Here is a 26,021-nt window from a genome sequence, read left to right as displayed (position 1 = left end):
ACAGATTAGAGGCAAGGCATTTGGGAGGGGAAAGCCTCAAGGGTAACGGTCAGGTTTCCAGCTGATGGGAAGGTGGTTCCTACCTGGGACATTCTTTTCCCAAGAAGGAAGAGGAAGCTTAGGCATGCATAAGCAGACCACAGCCTACGCTCCATTTTGTTCTGGTGTTTGTTCACGTGTCGTATCGTCAGAGGTCTCCCCAGTGGTTCTCTTACTCTCTGCTGTTCAACCTGGGCATCAGTTAGGGTTAGATTTGGCTGGTAGTAATGGAAAACCCTCCAACAGCAGTTGTGTTAACCCATTGGAATTTTCTTTCTCTCTCGGGTTCTAGAAATCTATGAGGCAGTCCGTAGGGGGCTGATGTGGGGCATCTTGGTGACAGGGATGCAAGCTTGTTTTTTGTTGTTGTTGCTTGGTTTTGTGGGACTGCCATTCCCAAGGTTCTCTCATAACCCGAAACATCCCGGTTCTCTAGCCAGTCTGTCTCTATTTCAGCCAGTAGGAAGGAAGAATGACCATAATCACTGTGTCTTAAGGAAGGCTCCAGGAAGCTAGAATGAGATGCCCTCATTTTCACCTCTTTGGCCAGAACTTGCTCTCATGGCCACATCTAGCTGCACGGTAGATGGAGTCTTTACTCGGGGGCGGGGGGTGAGGGCTGGAGTCAGCTGAAAATTGGAGCATTCATTAGTTAAGACAAAGGGGAAATAGAAATTGTAGGATGTGTCACCTACGTTCTGCTTTGTTTTTCCTCCTAGCCCCTGAGCTGACGTATATTTAATTTGTGACTTGTTTACTGCCTGTTCCTCCCCACCGGAACGTGTGGGCAGGGACTCTGTCCTGCTCACCTGCACATTTCCAGTGACTAGGAAGGACAAGCAGACTAGGTGCTTCACAAATGTTTGTTGAGGGAATAAATGACAGGCTGGGGAAGTGAGAAGAGAGAGTAAGTTTAAGAAGAAGAAAGGACTGGGATGTGAGACATACCAACTTTCAGGCGCCCAGGGGGTCTCAGAGCTGACCTTCATGGGCAGTAGTTGGAAAATGAACTGGGGTTCAGGAGAGAAGTGGGGGCTGGACTCTTGACACATGTGATTCTTTGGGGGAGGTGTCTGGGTGGCTCAGTCGGTTGGGAGGCTGACTCTTGATTTCGGGTCAGGTCATGGTCTCAAGGTTCGTGAGATCGAGCCCCGCGTTGGGCTTTGTGCTGACAGCACAGAGACCTGACTGGGATTCTCTCCCTCCCTCTCTGTCTCTGCCCCTCCTTCCCCAAACAAATAAATAAACATTAAAAAAAAAAGAAATTTACAAAAAAATGCAAAGAGCAATTCTTTGGGTAGGGCACAGTGGGATGGACCCACAGGAGACAGCGAGGGAGGAGGGCATACTCAGCCAGCTCAGCTGAATCTACCAAGCCACACGCCCCCGTCCCCACCGCACTGGGAAGGGCAACTGCTTCCATACCTCCCTTACGGCCCCTCTGGTCAGGTCAGTCTGCCTCACCATGTGGTCTGAGGATGCCCTTTACGAGAGAGGGCCCTGCAGAGCCAGGATCCACGTGCCCCACCTTACAAATCTAACCAAGCATGACTCGGTACCCCAGGGGAGCAGCTCCCCAACACAGGTTTCTGGACCCCTCTGTGACTGAGGCATCGCTGGGCCTGAATAGAATAAGAGAGATATAGACAATATGATAAGACGAATATTTCACCGTTAGTGCAGTCTTGAGCCAGACTGTCTGGGCACACATTCCAGCTCTTCGCAGTAGCTGTGTGACCTTGGAGACAAGTCACTTAACCTCTGTGACTCAAGAGTCTCATCTCTATAAAATGGGGGATGTAACTAGTATTTATCTCATTAGTTTGTTCTGAGGGTCAAAAAAATGAATCTAAGTAAAGAATTTATTTTTTTATATATATATTTTTTCAACGTTTATTTTTTTTTTTGGGGACAGAGAGAGACAGAGCATGAACGGGGGAGGGGCAGAGAGAGAGGGAGACACAGAATCGGAAACAGGCTCCAGGCTCCGAGCCATCAGCCCAGAGCCCGACGCGGGGCTCGAACTCACGGACCGCGAGATCGTGACCTGGCTGAAGTCGGACGCTTAACCGACTGCGCCACCCAGGTGCCCCAGTAAAGAATTTAGAACGATAACCCGGTCCACTGTAAGTTCGACCTGAGAACCAGCCATTATTATAATGCCAGAGGTATTTCGTTTAAAAAGCAGCCCTTATTTTTCTTTCCCTGGCTTAAAACCTCTTTTCCTTTGGGAAATTATGGTGATAGGAGATGGGAATTGTAACTAAGAAATTATCTTTTCTTAGCAAAATGAAAAGTCAGTACCTAGTTTTTATTTATACGTGTGCTTAATTTGCTGGCCTGTGAAACCCCGCAGCCTAGGAACCCTGCCTAGACGCTGAGATGGACTCTCCTACGTGAACATTTCCTTCTATCTTTTGGAGTTAATTCTAACAGGGCAGGATTGAAGACTTTTTGTTGGCCCTGTCATGCTGCTTGTGTGTGGGCGTTGGAGAGAACTATCCCAGGAAACTCAGACTAACCAGCAAGGTGACTTTGGAGATTGCTCTGTTCCAATAAGATAGGGGCTTCCTTTGGAAAAGGAACTAGCTTGAAGGAAGGAGCAGGGCTGGAGACAGGCAGGCCTCAGCAGTCTGGATAACCCTTCCTCCAGGCCTTTATGCATAGCAGGCCTACTGGGCTCACAATGGTATGAGGATGGGATGTCCAACAAGCCACAGGGCCAGACTGGGCTTTCCTCGCTCCCCTGAGGGACTATCATCCCCACAGGGAAGTGGAAACCTTCTTGGGACAGAAGCTGAGACGGGTATCTCTGGGCATCAGGTCCTTTCTGAGCCAGGTAAACAGCTCAGGGTTGAGCAAGGGGCAGCCAGACGGAGACCTTTATGATCCTGAAAGGGGTGGGACTTGGGTGAAGCAAGAGAGGTGCCTACGTGTGCAAGATTTAAATCTTGCATTCAAATCTTGCATCCGAGGTACCTCTCTTGCCTCATCTTAACCCCAGCCCTAACACCTGAGGCCTTGTGCCTGTAAATTCCAGCTATCAAGGGCCAAAAACTTGAAGGCCTAAGTGGGGGCAGACATTAGCGCGTATCAGTGAAGGGGCAGACTGGGTGGGGCCTGGGGCCAGCTGCAGTACCCCGGCACCGTCTGAAGGGGGCAGTGGCTGCTCAGTTCTAGCTGAGCATTGCCACGTGATAACCTGGGCCCTGTGTGAGCAGACCTAAGATGCTGGGGAATCTGGATTGTATTGTATTGTATTATTTTATTTTTTTAAGTTTCTTTTGAGAGAGAGAGAGAGAGAGAGAGAGACGGACAGAACAGAGCACACAAGCGGGGGAGGGGCAGAGAGAGAGCGAAAGAGAGAATCCCAAGGAGGCTCCACACTGCCAGCGCAGAGCCTGATGTGGCGCTCCAACCCACAAACTGAGAGATCATGACCTGAGCCGAAGTCAAGAGCCAGATGCTTATCCGGCTGAGCTACCCAGGTGCCCCGGGAACGTGGGTTTTAAAGCAAATCTCCTAACTTTTAAGTGCTTCCTCATATTTATAAAATACTAGGCGGGCCAAATAACATACGCTGGAGGCCATGTTTTAGTCTGGCGGTTGCCACCTTATAACCTCTGTTATGATGCCACCGGAAGGCAGAACTTCGGGCAAATGAAAGAGGCAGGGAGACAGGCCAGGAATGTGACCTTCCGTCCCCAGCCACTCCAGGGGCTGAGCCCTGGTGCTTCTTCACCAGAATCCTTCTCACAAAGGAGCAAAACTGTCCGCAGAGTTGATGAGAAAGTCACCGTGAACTTGCATCTCAGCGTGCTCCACGTCCGCAGGGCCACCAGGGCCCCGGAGGAACTGCGCTCGGCGTTGTCCGAGAGAGACTGCAAACGATAGTGCCGGCAGGCTCATTTCAGAAATTTCCTCCAGATGTTCCCATGGCAAGTCAGTGCTTTTCATTCCAGAAGCTGGGGTTCGGACTCCGCTCCGGGTCAGTTCAGCCATCATCTGGGGCTGAGGCCTGGGCATCAACGTTTGTAAAAGCTCTCCAGGTGATCCTTTTGTGCAACCAGGTTGAAAACCACAGATCTAACTGATAGAAATGTTGGGTCAGGATCCCTTCCAGGTGCTTCTCCTCGGAACGTGCTTTGTGTGACCACAGCCCCCCTCCCCGGAGCATCCAGGATGCCAACATGCTAGCCTTTTCTTTTTTCCCTTTTGCTGTCTTTCAGACCTTAAACGTTCTCTATAACCTCCATAACCCTCATTGACTGATTGAGTGGGGATAATGATATTTGTTTTGCCCTTCTAACCTCACCAGCGTGTTATCAGGAGAAATGAGGCAATAAATGAAAAAATAAATGCTCTGTAAACCATCAGTATTATGCAAACACTGCTGTTAGAAGTGTACTTCCAGGTGCTGGGGTATGGCTTTGGTCCACTGGAGAGAATTTCTGGAGCAGCGTTCCTAGGGCCCTGGGTCAGATGTGAATTGTGACATCCTGACTTAGCTGTGGCCTGCCTTCTCTTACTGGCAGGTGCATTTTGTGGGCGGCAGCCTGGCGTGGTCTGACCACTCCCCCCCACCCCAACTCCTACAGGAGGGAGCATAGTAAATGAACAGAGACACCCAGGGGACTTCGGCCAGAGGGTAAGGCCATCTGGAGGGTGAGGGGAGATGTGTGAAACTAGATTTCCAATGCTCAGGGTCCTGTCTGCTCTTCCTTGGAGTCCGGAGAGTAATCAGCAAGGGGCTTAGCTGGGTTCCAACAGCTAAAGGACAGCAAAAAGAAGTGGGATAATAAAGTACATGAGGTGACAACTGGCATGATAAAGAGAGGACACAGGCCCAGCTCTGAGCCCAGGAGCAGTCATAGCAGTGTAACATGGGCTCTGGTCTCAGAAAGCTGTCTGATTGGGGCAGATGAGACCGGCCCCCCAGAAGACAGTCAAAAGTATCAGGCAGACTGTTATGAGTCAGTGTCACTTATCCGAGGCCCTGGCAGTGAGGTTGGGAGGGCGGGGGGAAGGATGGACGCAGCACCGGCTGGGCATCAGAACTGGGTTTAAGTCCCAGCTCCGACCTCTAGCACAGCCTGACACTGGACAAGATGGCTTGCTCGTTGCGTTGCAGGTTCCTAGTCTGTAAAGAAGAGTCTCGGTCTAGATCTAGATGGATTCTGAGCATAGTCTGAGTTTCTCCTGTGGAAGTGCGGGCCTGGGAGATTGGGGTGAGTGGCCATGCTCAGGAGAGGCTTTTATGGGGAGGGTGGGAGAGCTGGGCCTTCGGTGAGACTGACACTTGGTCAGGTCAGCGGGAGGTGAGCAGAGAAGGCAGGGCAAGCAAGGAAATACGCGCAGGGGCTTAAACGGAGTGGACTCAGGCGGGCCGAGGACAGCGGGAGGTGGCCTTGCTGCAGCCCAGGATGGAGAGTCAGATCACAGAAGGCCTCAGACACCAGGCAAAGATATTTCAATTGGCTGGGTCAGGAAGGAGGAGGTCATCAAGGGATTTGGGGCAGGGCTATGATGTGATTAGGCTGCTTCTTAGCAGGAATAATGTGGCCTGGACTTCAGAAGGACTTGGATGGTAGGAAGCCAGGAACCAGGGAGGGCAGCTAGAAGACTCTTGTAATATTTCTGGCATGGGACAATGAGGGCTAGGGGTTGAAGGAAGCAGTGGGGCAGGCCTAGAAATATTTCTCAGCATATACTGATAGACTTTGGGGCCTGAGTGCATTCAAGGGGTGGGGAACGCAGGAGTCACCTTGAGAAGCAGTTTCTCAGAGGCCAGGGAGGAGAACGCATTGGCAGCCTCCCTGCCTGCAAACAGAACATCTCAGGGTAGCTTGGAAAATTGGGAGGCTCCGCTTCTCCCTGGCTCCAGCTCAGACAAGAGATCATGGATGTAACGGGGCCATAGTGATGGCTGGGGCCTAGGTTGAGGCTCTTAACCCTCCTGATCACTGCACTGCGCTCATTCCACCTTCGAGTGCTAGGTGTGGGAGACAGAGCAATTACCAAAGCACAGTTCTTGATCCTCAAGGAGCTTCCAGCCTGTGAGTCTGGCAGCGTCATATTGGCAGGACTCGAACGGCAGCTGAGAACAACCAAATCATTCTCGTTCCCCCGATTTTACTTTATGGCTGTGTGGGCAGTGTAGGTATTTGATGAACGCCAGAAAATCTCTGTTCCTAGTTTATAACGCTACTGCCCTGAGGGCGGATTCAGGTTTTGTGGGGTTTGAAGATGAAATGATTTTGGGGAACCTCTTTGCAAAATGATTCGAAATTACAAATATAAAGTTGCTAGGCCCTCTCAGGGCCTTCCTGGGGATTCGAATGCAAGTGCAAAGCCCTCATCAGCTTCCCAATCGTGTAATAAGACCCACCACTTATTCAGTGTGTGTGATAAGCAGGTATTCCCCAACAAGGAAGGGACGGTGGGTGGGCGGGAGATATTAGTATCTCCATATTATGAATGAGGAAGCTCAGGAAGGGGACTCAGTGTCACAGCCAGAAAGCCAGGAGGTGGGGACTGAGCTCTGGACTGAGGGCTCTGGCTTCAGGGGCCACATCTGAGGTCCTCTTCAATTGGGGACGGTAGCTGTCAGGCTCCTGACGTTGCTCACGAGGAACGTACTGGACTGGCCATCTCCCTTTGATACCGCCATACCGTAGACCCGGCCAGGGTTCCCCAGGCTCCAGGTCCGTGATGGAGGTTCTGCGGCAGGACCGTGTCCATTTCAGGGCACCCCATGGTGCAGCTTTGGTCCCAGGAGCATGGCCTATTCAGGCAGAGAGGCTACATACAGACAATAGAAAGGACAGTAAATTGCAGGGGTGAACATTGGCTTTGAAAACGCACAGACCTAATTCTGGGATCTACAACTTCCTGGTTGTATGAAGTCTGGCAAGATACGTGGCGTCGCTGAGCCTCTACCTGATTACCTGTTGAATCAGGATAGTAACCACTTCGTTGTGTTTCGAGCTCATTACATGTCATCTGGTAAGGCAGTAAGGCTCCTGCACACAGCCGGCAATGAATCTAAGAACGCAGCTGCATAACCTCCTGATTCCGCATGTCCCCTCCCCTCGTTAAGGCTGAACGTTTTTTCTCAGGATTCCTCCCAGCCCGGCTAACTTCCTTTGGGGAAGTGAAAAAGGTGGCAGCTAGGAGGGGGCGCCTGATGGACCCGCCCGCGACGCCAGCGAGCCGGGGTGCGCGGGAGGAAGAGGACGCCCGGGGGATGCGGCCTGGCGGGGGCGTGGGGGGCCCAAGTCCCGCCCAGCGGGTGTACGCCCTCCGGAGAGCCCAGGAGCCAGTGCCTCTGGGGCGGGCGTTGCGGGGAGTCGCTCTCGGTTTAGCAACACAAATCGGCCCAACGGAGATTAGGCCGGGCGGGCCGGGGTGGGGGTGATGCACTGCCGGGAGGACGCAGGTGGGACACGGCACTCGGCATCCCGGGCCCGCGAGAGCCGGCCGGAGCGGGGACCGGGTGCGAGGACCGCGAAGCCCGCGGGCTCTCGCTTACGCCGGCACAGGCCCGGCTCGCTTTGCACGCCCACCTCTGCACCCTCCTTCGGCCTCTCCCCATCCGCGGAGCTCCCGGGGCCGAGCCCTAATTTTCCCGGGAAGGGGGCCACCCTCGCCAGGCCGGCAGCGGACTCTCCGGGGCCGTTCGTCCCGCCCGGCTCGGGCGGTGCCTCTTCCCGCGCCCCGCGCCCCTCCGCCGGGCCGGGCGCCGCCACGCGCGACCATGCGCGCCCGAGAGAGCCTCCCGCCCCCGCGCCGGCTCCCTACGTGGGGGACGTGCCGAGAGAAGCCGGACCGTGGGGGATCTCGCAGCGTCGCCGCCCCCTTTCCGGCGCGCAAGGGAGCGGCCGCCGCGCCCCCCCGCCCGGGCCCGGACGCCGCCGCGCGGCGCTGCAGAGGCGGGCGGCAGCCAATGGGCGCCGAGGAGGTGGGCCGGCCGGTGGCTGTCACCCTGCCGGGGACGGGAGCGCGGAGCCGGGGAGCGCGCGAGCCACCGCCTCCCGGGCCTTGGGGGAGGAGTCGCGGCTGGAGGAGGAGGAGGAGCCGCCGAGCAGCCGCCCGAGGACCACTGCTCGCCCGGGCTGCGGAGCACCCACGCCGGCCCCACGCCTGCCGCCCCGCGTCCCCGATCGCCAGCATGATCGCCGCGCAGCTCCTGGCCTATTACTTCACCGAGCTGAAGGATGACCAAGTCAAAAAGGTGAGCCCCCGCCCGCGCCGCCGCCCGGCGCTCTGCCCGCGCGGCGCTGCATTCCGGCATCCGCTCGCCGCCGCCGCCGCCGCCACCGCCACCGCCGCCGCCGCCTCGGTCCTCCGGCGCCCAGGCTCCCCCAGGCCGGCACTGCTTGGACTGCAGGGCGGTGAAGCCTTCGCCCCTCGATTCTCCCCGGGATTGTGTGTGTGTGTGTGTGTGTGTGTGTGTGTGTGTGTGTTGGGGGGAAGACCTCCGGGGCTGGACTGCTTGCTGCAGTGTCCTTGAGATGGGCTGTGGATGTCAGATGGGCCCCCGGGCCATGCGGGGAGGTGGCTGTGTGGGGACCGGTGGGTCGGTCCGTAGGGCCTGTTCGGAAGGTTCTGAGCGCCGTAGGCGGCGGAGTGATTACAGAGATGATAGGGAGGTGAGCGCGCGGCAGGCGGGGGTGCTGGCTGCAGGCCAGGCATCCCATATTTGGGGTGCCCCGGAGGAGCTCTCACCCCGGCTCTTCCAGCTGTTGCGGCTGCCCCTAAATCTGAGGACAGGGTGACCCGCCCGGCTTCCCGGAACGGGGAGGGGTTCGGAGGACACCGGAAACTTTGCTCATAGGCCTCAGGTCCGGAGCGGCATGTCTGAATGGAATTTTTTATTCCCCTACGTGACCGCTCTCTTAAACTGTAATTTCCAGCCAGCCCAGGGAGTTTAAGTAAGAGACTGGTCTTTTGAGTCGGTTGGAGGCCTTGACGTGTATGCTCGTGACATGTGTGTACTTGCACAAGAACGCATCTCCCAACCCTGAGGGGTTGCTGCCTTTGACATCTGTCTAGCATAAAATACTGTCCACTGGCAGGTCTTAAAGCTGTATCTGTCCCCGATGCCAGCTTTGCCACCATGTTTTAAAGAAACAGCCCGGGCTGTAGGGAAAAGCACCCATGTTATCAGTACTAGCTAGGCCTGGCACAGGCTCCTGACCCACCCACGCCCCGCAGGGGTGACATTATTGCTGGAGTAAGCTGGGATGGACAGGCAAAGTCAACCTGACTTTGGAGTTCAAACAAGGGAAGCGCCTACAGGTGACAGGCAGGAGTGTAAAGCCTGGATTTTCTGCCCTGCCAGCCACAGGATGTTCATTCGGTTCTCTTCCTATCTACCTAGGACAACCCCCTCCTTAGGCACAATAGGAAACAGGCCTGCTGAGGGCAGTGACCTCATCAAGGTCACCCGGTGAGTTAGAGGCAGAGCCAGGGCGGGTCCCTCCCTCCCTCCCTCCGCTGGGAACTTGACCGGGGCTCCTCCTAGAAGTCAGCTGAGGGGGAGGTGCTGAGACAAAGGCCCTGGGGATGCTGCTTGGATCCTGGGCCCTGTGCCCAGCGGGGACCAGAGTAGGGTAATTAGGAGACAGGCCCGGAAATCTGCTGCTGTCCCTCATAGCTCTAAGCAACAGTGACTCTAGACTTGTCAGACTGTAGGGCTCGAGCGTGCTGCTCTGCAGCCCCGTGGACCTTCCTTCTGGCCACCGAGCTCAGGGAGCTGTGCATGCCAACACGTGCGTTTCACAAGTTTTCTGCAGTGATGGTGCCGATCTTGATGTTCTTCCCGTTTCACAGTGGGGATGAGTTCACTGCCCTCCCCCTGCATGTGGGGTGCTCTGTAGCGCAAGACTGCAGACCGCCGGGGTGGGGACCCAGATGACCCTTGTAAGCTTCCATCATGCATACCCACCACCACCTGCGTGGCCTCCGGGGACTATGCTGGGTTGAGGTTTGGGCTGTACTCAGTAAGGATTGTTTTATCGGGTACTCAGTGCTGAGTGTGGCTCCAGGGCCTTCCACTCGCTGTGGTGACCTGCCTCGAATTCTGTCCACCAGGCTCCTGGAGACGTCAGAGTGTGTGATTTCTGAATCAGTTGGTCCTCAGAAGTCCTTCCTGCTCTGCGATTGCCAAGCTGACATTCCCTGCCTCCCCTCTCTGGCCTCAGAACATTGCTGGAGGAGGGTGTTGAGGCCAGAACCTCCTTCAGATAATATTATTGGCCAAGGAGAGTCTTAAAAACAAGATGGCTTTCTTGCACCCCACCTAAGACATCTTACACTGCTTTCTAGGGGTGTGTGTGTTTGTGTATATGCCTTTTTTTTTTTTAAGTTTATTTATTTGTTTTGAGAGAGAGAGAGAGGTGGAGAGAGAGGGAGAGAGAATCTCAAGCACATTCTGCACTGTCAGCCTAGAGCCCTAAGTAGGGCTTGAACTCATGAACTGTGAGATCATGACCTAAACGGAAACCAAGAGTCAGACACTTAACTACTCTAGCCACCCAGGTGCCCACACCAGGCATGTGTGTGTGTGTGTGTGTGTGTGTGTGTGTGTGTGTGTGTCTAGTGTGTGTCTATTCTTGCCAGAAGATCACCTTGGCCTGCGTGATGGGCTGTGCGGCACAGCCATCCATGGGTGTGGTCCCCAGGAAGCTTCCTGGGCCTCCTGAGAGCCTAGCAGATGCCGGTTCCAGTGGCTTAGTCAGCTTTCCCCGCCCCCACCTGTGCAGATGCTGGGGGATTGCATCTCCTTTCCCAGGACTCAAGACTTGTTAGAGAGCAGCCCTTCCTACCCACCGCTTACTGTGAAAAGGCTGGGTGGGGGTGCAGGACTTCAGGCCCTGTTCTTTTTGCCCAAACTGGGCCCTACCTGCAACCCCAGTGGGGACCCAGTGAATACAGACACCTCCCCCCCACCCCCCGGCTCCGGCCTAACCTGCCAGCGTGGGTTGCCAGGATGATTCAGCCCTTCAGCCCTAGGCAGCCCCTGGGGCTCTGGAGACAGCCCTGGCATCCCCCACTAACCTTCATTCATTTTCTTGCCTTCTGGCCTGGGGGTAAGAGGAGGGCAGATGAGGATGATGCCAGGGAAGGCTTTTCGGGATTGCTCAGGATACAGAAGTGGTCACGAAGGGGGGTATCGTTGGTCTCTTCGTTGCCTGTGAGACACGCCACTAATTCAGTCTCATAAATACAAACTGGGTCGAAACGAGCCAAGTGCCTGGCCTCCTGGTGTGGAGCCCCACTTGCCAGACTGTACCTGCATGATGTTGGTTAATGGGGTGCTGGGAAAAGTATGTCCTGGTGTTGGGCTGAAATAAGTACAAAGCCTAGGTTTGCCTTTCACTCTTCCAGTGCTTTTAGGAGGCAAGGAGGCACGTGTGTGCTCGTGAAAGATTCCATTCATCAGAATCCCAGACATGTGCTGGTTCTTCAGCCAGAGGCTGGGTCCTGCCTGCGTCTTCCACTTGGCTTGGCCATTAGGAGCCTGGAGGAGAGTGAAGGTTTGCGTAGTGCTTTGTTTGGGAGAGGAAGGTGAGTCCAGCAAGGTGGGAACTTGGCCTTTTAAGAAGGACTGAGCTTCCAGGGCACCTGGCTGGCTCAGTCGGCAGAGCATGCGAGTCTTGATCTTGGGGTTGTGAGTTTGAGCCCCACATTGCGTGTAAAGATTACTTAAAATCTTAAAAAAAACAAAGGAGTAGCTTTCTTTCCTCCCACGTTGTCCGAAAGGTGAGCAAACACCAGTGGGTTTTCTCTGAGTGGGATCCCCGTGACCCTAAGTAGTCTCCTTGAGGTGAATGAACAGGTGCGATTTGTCCAACAGCCGACCCCAGGAGTGCTTGGCCCAGGAAGGTGGGGGAGAGTATGCTTAGCAGTTAAAAGGCTACCCACGGTTTAGTTTCTCAGCTGCAAAAGCAAGCATTAAAAAACAAAACAAAACAAAACAAAACCGCCCTTTCCTTACTGCTCAGGGCTGAGAGAGAGGAGAGTTAGAAAAGTATGAATAATACCTGAGACACCTTTCGACCTGGTGTTATACAAATTTCCAGTAAGAGCCTCATCCTTGGTGCATCTGTATCTCATAATCCTTGTTCCCTCTACATGGAGTGTTCTCTGGAGTTCTCCCCCACCCTCCCCCCCCCAAGAGAAGCCCCAACTCTTCATTTGGCTTGATAATTTGGGACTGTCGTGAGAGAATAAACTGGGAAAGCGGGTGGGTACAAGGACTTTCACATCTGGCCATGCCGTGCCGTCCTCCCACGCTCCTGCTGTTTTCTGGAGATGGCATGGGCAGCTCTCTCCTAAAAAGACTGATTTGGTGCTGTCTGCATGTGTGTCTGCAGTCAGGGCTTCCTGCTTGATAGACTCAGCCACTGGAGTCCGCTCTGAGCATGCCCGAGGACCCCGCTGAGGGTCCAGGCAACAATACCCCTCAGAGTCCAGGAAGCAGTGGTGGCCAGACTGTTGGCATCTGCTAATTCATTTGAGGACCCTTAGAATCAAGTCCGATCATGGGAACTCAGTGATTTCTCTGGAAAATGTTTGAGTCCTTTATTATGTGCAGAGGGCTGTGCTAGGCTAGGGTGACAGCCCTAAACTCGGTAAAATGCTCCCTCTTCTCCTGGAACATAAATAATGATTTGCTGTCTTAACGATAAGTGCAAAGCACAGAATGCTGTGAGAGCATATAGGGGCCGGTGATCAGATCATGGGTGGGAAATCGCCAGCTTAGGAATGGCTTGAAGCCAGGTTGTAGATGTGCAAATGGGAATATTCTACTTAGAAACTTTGTGAGGGAGAGTCAAACGGTTCTCAAAACGTAGTTTTGCTTTCTCTCTTTTTAATGGTTTGTTATCTCTGAGCATTCTAGAATACTTTATGGCTGTCATATCAGATATCAGTTTGTGTGTGTGTGTGTGTGTGTGTGTGTGTTTGTGTCTGTCTATCTGTCTATCTATGTATGTATCTATCTATCTAATAGTACTAAGGAAATCTGGAATGGAGTCCAGAAGGTTATTCTTTATAAAATAATCATTCATTCATTCATTCATTCATTTCCAGAGGGCTATTTTTACTCCCTCTGCTTCTTTCTTTTAGGAGAAAAACCCATCTCTGTTGATTTTTTTCTCCCATCTTTGTTGATTTTAATAAATTAAACTTGGAATCTATATTTTAATTCTCTCCCCCCACAAGTCAACACGTATGAGTCAGGTCTTATGAAATATTTGAGGTACATAAAAATGTTGAGAGTAACAACAACCACCTGCGTACCCGCCATTCAGCTTGAGAAGCAACCGACACAGGAAGGAGTACATTAGAGACGGAGCTGAAACCCTGAGCTGGAACCCCTATGTTTCCATCTTTAGTCCCATCTGTTTCTCCTTCCAGAGAGTGCCTGTGTCCTGATTTTGATGTTTATCATTTCCATCCCTGTTTTTATACTTTCATTATATATCTTGTATCTATAAGCAGTATATAGTGTTACTTTATGTGGTTTTAAGCTTTGGTAAATGATGCTCTACTGCGTGTATCCTTCTGCAACTTGCCTTTTCTAGCTCAACATTCTACACTTGGGATTTTTCCTTGTTGCCCCATACACCTCTGTTTCATCGACTTAAACTGCTGCACGTCCTTACGTTGTGTGTTGTACACACCACAATTTATCATTTAATCTCTTCTTTTGATGGGTGTTTGGGTTTCTAATGTTTCACGTTACAAGTGCCACGGTGAGTCTCCTCCTGCACGCTCCTTCAGTGCACATGCGCGTTTCTCTAGGTTCTGGGCTGGGTATCTGGGACGGAATTGCTGGGCAGAGGAGTGTGTGCGTCTTCCCACTTTCAAGATTTTGTCAAATCGCCATCCCCGGTGGTCCTGTCACTTTGTACTCCCGTCAGAAGTTCGTACGGTTTCCTGGTGTTGCACACCAACCCCCGTACGGTTAAACCTGTAACATTTTTTGGGAGAGTGTTTCATTTTTTAAAGAGTCGGTTTCTTCCCAGTCATTTATTTCCATTCACGTTGCAGCATTCAAGCTTAGTTTAAAATTAGCCGTCTCCCAGTTTACCTTATCATGCAGAGCCCTCGTCGTGGAGTGTCTCTGAGGGAAGCTGAGAGCTCTGGTTGTGAGCGGTGCCAGCCCCACTGACGGCTGCACGGCCCCGAGGAGGGGGGACTGGGTGCGGGGAAAGGCGGGGAGGACTCTCTGTGGCCCCGCGCGTTCCAGTGTGGGAATCCGGTGAACTTTTCCGGGAATTTAAAAGTGCACATGTGCTCCTGCCCGCACACCCTCTCTTCCTGAGGCGGGGCTGGCTTATCAGTCTCCTAAACGTGCTGGCTGCTGGCTCCGCTGGCTGTGCTGGAGAACGCTCGGGCCTGCAGCCTGTCTTGGACTGTCTTCCGTAAAAGGAGAGGGTGGCAGTGCCCCGCGGCAGGAAAACTGAAATGTGTGGTGTGCAGCCCAGCCCTTTGCAAACAGAAGTGCTGGTCCCTGCTCTGAGGTGGAAAATGTCGGATCACGTTGCTCATCTGATTCCGGGCCCGGTCACAGGCCACAGACGTTGAGACCTTGGGGGGACCTTCGAGGGAATTGAATGCCTACTAGGGGCCTGTCTTCCTAACACAGATCTAATTTAATCATCAGTAACAATACTAATGGAAGCCAACGTGGAGTGCCTGTCACGCTTCCTGCCGGGGAGGGTGCTAAAGGCATTACGTCCCCACAGTGCCCCAGTGAGGGGGGTGCTGTTCATGATCTCCACTTCTGGGTAAAGACCCTGAGGCTCAGACAGTAAACAGAAGAGCCAGCCTGCAGACCCATTCAGCCTGATGCTGGGGCCCCGTTATTTTTTAAGTTGAGCTAAATTCTCATCCTGTCGAACTCCCCGTTTTAAAGTGTACAGTGTGGGAGCGCCTGGGAGGCTCGGTCGGTTAAGCATCCAACTTCGGCTCAGGTCATGATCTCACGGTCCGTGAGTTCGAGCCCCACGTCGGGCTCTGTGTTGTCAGTTCAGAGCCTGGAGCCTGCTTGGGATTCTGTGTCTCCCTTCTCTCTCTGCCCCTCCCCCACTCACGCTCTGTCTCTCTCTGCCTCTCAAAGAATGAATAAATGTTAAAAAAATTTTTTTAAGTGTACAATGTGGTCTTGAGTATATTCGCAAGGTTGTACAACCATTACCATCATCTAATTCCAGAATATTCTCACCACCCCCCAAAGAAACCCCACACCCATTAAGCAGTCACTCCCCAGCCCCTTGCACCTACTAATCTACTTTCTTTTTTTAAAATGGATTTACCTCTTCTGGACATTTCACATAAATGAAAACATACAGTATGTGGCCTTTGTGTCTGGTTTCTTTCACTGAGCAGTATGTTTTCAAGGTTCATCCATGCAGTAGCATGTATCATTATTTCATGGCTGAATACTATTTAGTTGTGTCATTATACCACAGTATGTTTAGACATTAAATATTTGTCAGTTGATGGACATTTGGGTTTCTTCCACTTTGGAATAATGCTGCTGTGAACATTTGTGTACATGTTTTCCCTGTGTGGACGTAGGCTTTCATTTCTCCTGGGCATATGCATAGGAGCAACATTGCTGGGAGAGCCCCTGACTTTGTCCACCTTGAAAAAGGCATTGTCTGCATTGAGAAATGAGGAAACCAAGGGGCGCCTGGGTCAGTTAAGCAGTTAAGCATTGGATTTCGGCTCAGGTCGTGATCTCACAGTTTGTGAGTTCAAGCCCTGCATCAGGTTCTCTGCTGTCAGCACAGAGCCTGCTTCAGATCCTCTGTCCCCCCTCTCTCTGTCCCTCCCCCACCTGTGTTTTTTTCCTCTCTCTCTCGAAAACAAACACAAGAAAAATTTATTAAAAAAAAAAAAGAAAGAAATGAGGAACACCAAGACCCCAAGGGGTGAAATGACTTGCTAAAAACCACACAGTTCATTAGTAATAGGGACAGGAACACTACCCGTTCTCCTGTCTCAGAAACCCATGTTCTTCCCACCATACCACACCCAACACTCAATCTTGTTGTTTAGGGAAACGGATCCAAGGAGGTAGAGAGATGGGTCAGAGCTGTACAGGACCCCCAGGTTCCCCAGACTCCTGTCTCTCCTTCCCCATCCTCTCCAACTGGCTTTGCTTGTCCTTCCCCTTCCCCCCCTTCCCCAGCTGAGTGTTGACTGATTCCCTCCGCTGGGGAAGGAAATTGGCCCAATAAAGTCATTTACAGTGAAATGTTAGGGATTTCCCCTGTTTTCCAAATTTCTCCCTGTACCCTTTGTATTTATCTTCCTCCCCCATCCTTGTTTGCATGGATGTGTAACACAGATCTAATTTAATCATTTTAATTTAGTTAATTTAATTTAATTTAATTTAATTTATTTTTAAATATTGAATATTTAAAATTAAAATTAAAATTAAAATTTTAAATTAAATATTTTAAATTTATTAAAATTTATTTAATTTTATTTAATCTGATTTAATTTAATCTAATTTAATCATTTAATCATTAGAGGACCCCCTAATGCTCCTGTAATGTGCACTCCTAAAGATTGTTCTCTCCTTGCCTCTGCCTGGCCCCACTGTGAGCAGCTGGCTTCCTTGACTGGGGTTTGCTTTCAGCCATGTTATTCAATCTGACCTCATTTCTCTGATGTCTCCTGGTGCCTTCTGGGTGGGGGGGGTGGGATGAGCGGAGTAGGAGACCCAGGCCACTGCTGTGATAAAGGCACCGCCTCACCTTTGCAAAGTTCTGTTCTATTTACAACATGCTTTCACGTGCTTGATTTAGTTGAGTCCCTCCAGCCAGCTTGGGTGTAGGCATTTCTTCCTGCAACTGCATCCGGGGCAGGAGAACCTCAGGAAGTGGAGTTGACATGCTCTTGGTGGCCAGAAAGCAAGAGGACCAGGATAAGGACACAAGTCTGGCTGACACCGGTGGGCAGATGGTACCACGTACGCATGAACCAGGACTGAGGTCCAGGGCTGTGCGCTTCCAGAACAGTCCGCTGCAGCAGCCCCCTGTAGAAACCATTGGCCAAGGCTCCCGTAACAGGGCTGCTGGAGCTGTGTGGCCCAGAAGAGTAGTCACCAGCCGTGCATGGCTGCTGGGCACTTGACATATGGGGAGTCTGATTTGAGATGTGCGATTAAGTGTAAAATACAAGATTTCAGAGACTTCGTGTGACAAGAAGTTACATAAAATAGCTCACTAGTAATTTTAATTTAATTTTTTTTTCAACATTTATTTATTTTTGGGACAGAGAGAGACAGAGCATGAACGGGGGAGGGGCAGAGAGAGAGGGAGACACAGAATCGGAAACAGGCTCCAGGCTCTGAGCCATCAGCCCAGAGCCTGACGCAGGGCTCGAACTCACGGACCGCGAGATCGTGACCTGGCTGAAGTCGGACGCTTAACCGACTGCGCCACTCAGGCGCCCCAGCTCACTAGTAATTTTAAAAACATTGTTTACCTTGGGAGTAATATTTTGGAGATAGTGGGTTAAATAAGATGTTATTAAAATTAATTTCACCTGTTCTTTTTTAAAAAATGTGGCCACTAGAAAGCTTAAAATGACGTATATGGATTGTATTTGTGTCGGACAGCGCTCTGCTAAACAGTGAAGTTTATGGCTAAAGTTCGGACAGAGGCACTCTGCATTTAAAGCAGTGGGTTCTCATAGGTTCTTGGGCCTCAGTGTCCTCATCTGTAAGACTAGAAGGCTAGAATCCATTGCCTTTAACAGATTCTCCTAGCTTGAGCAGTGCCGTGGTAGCCATCAAGCTGTCTGGGCCTCAGTGTCCTGATTTGTCAGACGCGGTAAATGACTCCTGCCTTGCTCTCTGCCCATTTCACCAATTCGAGGGTGGGTGTGGAAACACTTGGGAAGTGTGCAGAACTGTACAGATGCCAACTGTGATCCTTGTCGGTCACACACAACCCACGTGTGGGCACCTTGGGAGGCATGGTGGGGGGTGGTGCTGCTTTCTGCATAATACAGGATGGGCAGCCGGATCCCTGAGCCGGGGCCAGGGTCCTGGGTACCAGGCTGCGTTTGCCAGCAGGGGTTTCTGTGTTCTGAGTAATCCACGGTGCAGTGTGGCTCCTGTACCTGCCAGGTAGGAGGGCAAGAGGGCAGTTTTCATTATTGCTGCTTTACTGATGGAAAAACACAGAGGTGGAAGTGACTTGCCCAAGGTGACAGAGGGGTCAGGGTAGCTGGAGGAGGCCTGAGGTCTGGCCATTTCTAGCCAGGTCTGCTCACACCACTGCAGTGCCTTGAACCCCACGGCATGAGGGTTTGGTCATCTCGTAGTGAAAGCAAAACTATCTGCACTTTGGATCCTCTCTTCTCTCTGGTCTGGAGGTACCTGGGATGTTGGGGACTGTGAGTCTGGAGGCTGGACCCAGCCCCGAGCCATCAACCAGGAGGCCGAGCGTTAAGCCTGTTGTTCTTGCCCTGCCACATTCCAGGGCTGTTCTGTTCCCCTTGAAGCCACCGGGTACCTCCTTTATTTTTAGCCAGTTCAGTGTGACAGCTTTCTTCTCATCCTGGGCCAGAGCTTGGTTTCTCTTAGCAGCCGGGAGGCGCCTATTACTGGGGATTAGTGGGTACCGAGGTCCCCAGGAAGACCTTGGACATGACCTCACGGCCTTCCATGATTCTCCTAGCAAGAGGATTCTGGGGAATTCGGGGAGGAGCGTCAAGTTTGGAATCTTGAGCCGGAGCCCAGCTGGGTGCTGGGTGCTTGGGGCCTTTCACTTGACTTCGTGGCCCCAGATTCCTCCTACGTAAGAGGAGATCCATGCGCCCACCCCGCAGATGTGTAGGGTGTCTCGGGGCGGGTTGAAGTGCCCGGCATGGGCCCTGTCCACGCTTAACATCTCAGCTTCTCGAACCTCAGTTTCCTCATCAAGAATGGGGATCCCATTCTCCTCCTGACTTGTTGTGACTAAACAGAAGTGGTGTGTGAATAATCTGTGGTGTTGGGCCGTTGAAAGGGAACCAGCCGTTCAGAAGCATACATCAGATGGTAGATAAGGGCCCTGGGCTGCCTGAGGGCATGAACCTTGAAAAAGAGCCCGGGGAAAGTGTCTTCACATCCCAAAGGGGGCCTGTTTGCTTTGGGGTCCTGTTTGCTTTGGTGACGTTTGCACACACTTCTCTCACCCGCATCTTTCCCTGGGGAGCCTCGAAGGTGGAATTTATTTTCCCAGACACAACTTCCTCTGGTGACTCTCAGGTATTTAGCGGTCTCTGGGAGGCTTGACTAGTGGAGTGAGAATCTCAATTGTCTGTAGGGCTCTGTGTCCTTCTGGGCCTCAGCCTGGAGAGACAGACGTTGTGGGGAGGGGGTTGAGAACCAGAGGATGCCTGGAACGCGCATCCCTCATCCCTCGGGGAGAGGCTGTTGGCCCCACGGGGTCCCCATGAGTCTGAAGCGAGGGGCCGGTGCCGGGAGTTAGGGCTGGGCTATTCAGGGGAGAGGAGTCTCGGGCCTTATCTGAGCCAGCAAACCCTTCTGAGACCTCCCCGACTAGGCGTCACCGGAGGCCTTCCCGCCAGGCAGAGCGGGCACCCGGCCCAGCAGAGGAGACACGCGGAGGGCTGTGCAGAGGACGCAGAGGGCCTGGAAGCATGGCCCCCGGGCCCCGGGCACCCACAGTCTAGCCGGAAACACAGCGTGCGCACCTGTTGTTGCCGCTCCTGGGGAAGCCTCTCCCACTGCGATGTGTCCGCCAGGGCAGAGGGATTCCTGCGTAGTGGACAGCACCGGCCGAGGGGATGTTGAGAACCTGGTGCAGCTGGTGTTGGGGGGGGCAGACCGTGGCATCCCCCTCGGAGGAGGTGAGTCTGGAGGTGGACTTGGGGAGAAAGAAGGAGCGAGGCACCGAGAGGCCCTTTACGGGCCGAACAAGCAGAGGGGACGGTGGAAGTGTGAGGGAAGGGCCTTTGGGCGAGAGAAGAGAGAAGGGACCACCGCCACCGGGGCCCAGGCTGCCTGAGGGCAGGCAGGCCAGCGCTGGGACAGGTGGTTCCTGTGGGGAACGCGGAGTGTGAATGCGTCTCCTCCTGCGGCCGTGAGGAGCTGAGCCGGAGCCGCCTCCCCAGCTGCCAGGAGCAGGACAGGCACGCGGGTCCCCTGGGCTGCCACCCGCAGCGGTGAGGTGGGGCTGGGCCCTGAGGGGCCGGGACCCTGCCGAGGGCAGGCGGAGGGCTTAGGCTGGCACACAGCGCCGCGGAGGATGACCTGAGGGCTCACTGCGGTTTAGAACTCCCTCCCCCGGATCTCGTGAAGGCGGACGAGAGCAGGTCAGACGGCCAGTAGCTGGTGGAGACTGGACGACACGGGCCATGCTGTATGCAAGGCCAGGGAGCCACGCTCCTTCTGAGAGGACAGAGCTGTGGCGTTAATGCCACCCACATTCCCACGTCTCCCTACGGGAAGACCCCGGCTGGGGTTCTCTCTGGGCGGAGCACGAAAGCTTACCGAGGAAGAAGCACAGGACCAGGAACCAGGGAACTTGGTGGTCCGCCCCAGTTCTCTCGTTGACCACTGGTCACCCTGGCCATTTGAGGAACCTCTCTGGCCTCTGATTTTTCCTCAGGGTGTTGGAAGTGATGGCACCTGTCCTGCTTCTCTGGACAGGATAGTTTGAGGGCCAGTATGTGAAAGTCGTATGCAGAGTAGAGAGGTAGGCCTTGAAAGTTCAGGGCCACGTGAACATACCCACATTACGGACGGAAAAACCGAGGTGCCTACAGGATATCAAAGCCAGAGGCAGACATGGGTGTCCACACCGCCTTGGCCGTGCCTCATCACTGAACCAGGCAGGGTCCTGAGAAAATCTAAGTATGGCTGTTAGTTAGTACACGTCTTTTTTTTAATTGTTAATTTTTAAATTTTTATTTGTTTATTTTTTAAAGTTTATTTTTATTGGGGCACCTGGGTGTGGCTCAGTCACTTAAGTTTCTGACTTCAGCTCAGGTTATGATCTCGCGGTTCGTGAGTTTGAGCCCTGCGTTGGGCTCTGTGCTGACAGCTCAGAGCCTGGAGCCTGCTTTACATTCTGTCTCTCTCTCTCTCTCTCTCTCTCTCTCTCTCTCTGCCCCTCCCCCACTCACACTGTCTCTCTCACGAAAATAAATATTAAAAAAAATTTTTTTTTAAAGTTTGTTTGTATTTATTTTATTTTATTTTATTTTTTTTAATTTTTTTTTTCAACGTTTATTTATTTTTGGGACAGAGAGAGACAGAGCATGAACGGGGGAGGGGCAGAGAGAGAGGGAGACACAGAATCGGAAGCAGGCTCCAGGCTCTGAGCCATCAGCCCAGAGCCTGACGCGGGGCTCGAACTCACGGACCGCGAGATCGTGACCTGGCTGAAGTCGGACGCTTAACCGACTGCGCCACCCAGGCGCCCCTGTTTGTATTTATTTTAAGAGGGAGATAGAGAGCAAGCAGGGGAGGGGCAGAGAGAGAGGGAGACAGAATCCTAAGCAGGCTTCGTGCTGCCAGCACAGAGCCCAATGCTGGGCTCGAACTCATGAACCGTGAGATCATGATCTGAGCCAAAGTCAAGAGTTAGACACTTAACCAACTGAGCCACCCAGGTGCCCCCTTTTTTAAAATTTTTACTGTTTACTTATTTATTTTGAGAGAGAGAGAGAGAGAGAGAGAGAGAGAGAGAGAGAGCATGTGAGAAGGGGAGTGGCAGAGAGAGAATCCCTAGTAGGGTCCATCAGCACAGAGCCCGATGCAGGGCTCAAACCCATGAACCCATGAGATCATGACCTGAGCCTAAATCAAGAATTGGACGCCCAACCAACTGAGCCACCCAGGTGCCCTGGTTAGTAAAGTCTCAAAGGCAGGTCCTGGAGGAAATAGGAAGGTGGGGTTAAGATTTCAGGGGAGGAAGTGTTTGTGATTACATTCCCCACCCCCACTCCACCCCCCAGCTATGATTCCATTTTTGTAAAACGAAATAAAAAAGGCATGCGTTGTATATATGAGTGTTTAGGTAGAAAAACCATTTGGGTCTATAAAGCTCTTAGCAGGGATTTCTCTGGGAAGATTGATGTGTTTATGTGTTGTGTGAATATTTAAATAAGCGTATATTACTTATTGTTACTATGACTTACTGTTTAATACAACAGTACAATGTTTCAGAGGAGTTTTGCCAGAGTCTTTAATTTGTTGTGGTTTCGGGCGGATGGCCACTCTACCTTTATTAGTTCTCTCATCTATAGAGTGGGTCAGTAATGTTTGTAATCAGTGCATTTCTCTAGGTATTTAGGTAAAAGGAGTCAGGGACATGTGATAATTCGTTAGGGCGTGGAGAGAGACAGCCCCCTTTTGGTCATTGGAACGGGAGGGTGGGAAATGTTATTTGATGTTTACCTTGTTCTTGGCACATTATTAAAATGCTGCTGGTAGCTCTCTGAGGTGAAAGCATTATTATCCCCCTTTAAAAGACCCAGCAAGGTTAAGTAACTTGTCCAAAGCCACACAGCTAACAAACGGCAGAGCCTAGGTTCAAATGCAGTTCTCTTCATCCACAGCACACATCCAAGAACACATCCACAGGTGTTCTTTATACCACACGAGAAATAATGGAAATGCATAAAGAGAAGCCCAAAACGAGGGGTTAGAAGACCTGGAATCTAGACCTGGCTGCCACTTACAAACCATGAGACTTTGTGTGAGTCATGGTCTCAGTTTCCTCTACTCTAAAGTGGAGATAATGCCGTCCTTCCTGCCCACTTCCCTGGGCCGTTGTGGAAGAAGGGGAGCTAGTAACATCAAGTGCCTGCCTCATGCCAGGCACCTGGCATCCGTGAGCTCATGTCATTTCTTTCTGGGACATCCAGATGGGATAATGTATGTGAAAGTCCTGTGTATAAAGACAGGTAAACGTCTGACTTCATCTCAGCTCAGGTGTTGATCTCAGGGTTATGAGTTCAAGCCCCGCGCTGGGCTCCATGCTGGGTGTGGATGCCTATGAAAAAAAAAAAAAAAGTTCTGTGTATAAATTGCAAAATCCTCTGTAAATGTGAACCATTATCAAAATAACATTAATCACCCGGGCTGGTTCTCTCCTGAGTCAGCCTCCCTAAGAAAGAGAAGTGAATCTGGTGTTGAAATCTCGGCCTTGTCTTTAAGCAACAATTTTCTTAACCCTCCACCGCCAGCTCCTTTATTTTCTTTGCAAGTGGAGTGTCTCACTTGGAAAGTTTATTTTATTTTATTATTTTATTTTATTTTATGTTATTTTATTTTATTTTATTTTTTTTTTTAAGTCTATGCATTTATTTTGAGAGAGAGAGAGAGAGAATGAGCAGGGGAGGAGCAGAGAGAGAGGGAGAAAGAGGGAGAGAGTCTCAAGCAGTCTCTGTACTGTCAGCACGGAACCCAATGTGGGGCTTGAACTCACGAGCCCGTGAGATCATGACCTGAGCTGAAACCAAGAGTTGGACGCTTAACCGACTGAGCCACTGAGGCGCCCCGGAAAGTTCATTTTACGGACCTCTGCTGGGCGCCTTCAGTCACACTTGTTATTCTGCCTTGTGCTTGGTTCTTGTGGGAGAGTAGACGAGAGAAGGGGTGAAAAATTTCCATGGCCATACCACCTTCCACAGGGGGTCAGAATACCCGGGTCACCGGGGGTTACCGTGCCTCCTGCTATGAGGGCCTGTTCACTTGGGCATGTCTGGTCTTGAATTGTTTTTATGGGCATGTTCTTTTGGGAGCAGAGGTGGGGCTGAGGTCAGGCACAGAGATGTTTGAGTTTAGCCCAGTGAGGGGCCACTGGGTTCTTTCCTTAGCCGGACAGCACCGGGCCGGAGGGGCTTGCTAAAGGCCGAATTCTCTCTTCTGGCCTCTGCTCCTGCCTCTGCCGTATTTCCAGCTTCTGGAGCTGCTGAGAGCTTCAGGCTTCTTGGTCTACATGAAGGATAATCCAGGACAAGTATTTGCATCCTATTAGGGCACCTTCCCTTCAGGAGATGGTGGAAGGTGCCTGCGGTCTGGACGGGGGTCCTTGTCAGTGTTGGCCTAACGTCTGCAGGACCCAGCCCACCGCGTAGCGTCTGGGATCCTGGCATTCCCCACCCCCCCCCCCCCCCGCCCCAGTTCCTTCCCAGTTTGACTGGAGTCCTGCATGCGTGCATCAGATACCACGTGTGAGAGTAGCCCCCAGGAGGCCCGAGGGTTCCTGTCACGGATTCCTGGGAGCCTCTGGCCTGTGACACACGTTCCGACGGCTGAGGCTTGCAGCTTGTGGCCTCCAGAAGAGGTTCTGTGCTGTGTCCTCCCGTCACCAAAATGTAGGGGAGGGGGTTGGAGGCACAGGAGGGATTCCTTGGGCCCCTGGATTTGGCCAGAGCAGCAAAGCCACACCACTTTGGAGGCGGCATCCTAAAGGAAGAGGGAGGCTTTGTGGAAGTGGAAGTGAGCAGGAGAGGGGCAAGGAGGAGAGGAAAGATCTGGAGAGGCTGTGTAGAGGGGATGGAAATAGAAAAGTTGAAAAGACCACGGACTCTGGCCAAACCCCCCAGGGCCAGAAGCTGCCCCTTTCCAAGTCCACACGTCTCTGCCCTCTTCTCCTCCTGGGCTTCTGGCCCCGCCTGAGAAAAGCAGCTCTCTTACTGGCTTTTGTGCAGAGCGTGGCCCCACCGAGCTCGTCCTGACACCCTCCCTCCCTCCTTCTCCCCACTACCCATTCTCGGCCTCTTTCCCAGGTGGGCAGGGGCAGCCCAGCCAGCCGCCAGGCAGGGCTGGTCTGAACGAGGGGAACAGGCCCCCTGTTCAGGGAGGTGCTGGGCAGTCTCGGCCCCGGGGAGTATCCTGCAGGTGTCTGTTGACCTGAGCTTCCTGGGCTGTGTAAAGGGCCCCAGTCCACGTGGTGTGGCCCTGCTGAGTCCTGCCCCTGTGTTCCCTGGCCGGGCCGTGTGGCCGGTGCCTGGCCAGCCTGCCCCCGGCCCCAGGATCTATGCTGGTTCAAAGGCCCCCCTTGAGCTCACGAGGACCAACGGGGACCAAGGGAAAGGGCTTCCCTTGGCATAGTGTCACTCACATGAGACCTGGGAGGCTGCGAGCTCAGTACCAGCTCCACCCTAAACAGTACCTTCTTTTTGACCCAGATTCCACATCTCTTTTGAGAGGGGTTGTCCCACATATGATTCATGAACTTGAACCAGAGGAGAAAAGCCCTCTCTCCTCTGATGCTTGGGAGCTGGCTTGTCTTCCGTGTCCCTAGCCCGCTTCCTCCTTTGAGCTTCTGGGCTCTTTCTGGGTTTGGCGGGACTGTCCTAAAACATCTGGATTCTCAGATCAGTGTCCTTGAGCTGAACTGCACTTGGAGTCCGGAGGCAGGATGGCTGTGGAGTTGCAGAGAGCCCTGCCGTTTGTAGAAGCTTCTTCCTGTCCGGCTGGAAAACCTCAGCAACTTCGCTTGGGCTTGTCTTCCACAGACTAGGGGAACTGGTCTTTCCCAAGGGATGGGGGATGATTATAAGGAAGAGTGGTTGACTTGCAGTTAGTTATGAGACCTGACTCTTGGCTGTGTCTTTGAACCAGTCACTTTGCTTTTTGGAGCCTCAGTTTCTTCATCTGTGAAATAGGGCTTAAGAATGTCTCCCTCAAATGGATACAGAAGATGTGGTGTATACACACAATGGAATATCGTACTCAACCATCAAAAAGAATGAAGTCTTGCCATTTGCAACGACATGGATGGAGCTAGTGTATGATGTTAAGTGAAATAAGTCAGAGAAAGACAAATACCATGTGATTTCACTCATCTGAGGAATTAAGAAACAGAATTTGATGAACATATGGGAGGGGGAAAAAAGAGAGGGAAACAGACCATAAGAAACTCTTAATGATGGAGAACTGAGGGTTGATAGAGGGAGGTGGTGGGGGATGGGCTAGACGCGCG

The 26,021-nt window shown here is 52.4% G+C and overlaps 1 protein-coding gene across 1 annotated transcript in view; it reads left to right on the top strand.

Moving 5' to 3' along the window:
• Positions 1-8,101: 8,101 nt before the first annotated feature.
• The window catches only part of HK1 (hexokinase 1), a 71,394-nt gene continuing 53,474 nt past the window's right edge, over positions 8,102-26,021 (top strand). The window contains exon 1 of the mRNA XM_030334162.1: positions 8,102-8,272. Within this exon, the coding sequence (XP_030190022.1) occupies positions 8,210-8,272 (63 nt within the window). The 5' untranslated portion in view covers positions 8,102-8,209. The remainder of the gene's footprint in view (positions 8,273-26,021) is intronic.

The sequence above is a fragment of the Lynx canadensis genome, chromosome D2 (assembly GCF_007474595.2).
Source record: "Lynx canadensis isolate LIC74 chromosome D2, mLynCan4.pri.v2, whole genome shotgun sequence".
NCBI lineage: Eukaryota > Metazoa > Chordata > Mammalia > Carnivora > Felidae > Lynx > Lynx canadensis.
Note: the sequence above shows the minus strand (reverse complement) of the source record. Positions and strands in the feature narration are given on the sequence as shown.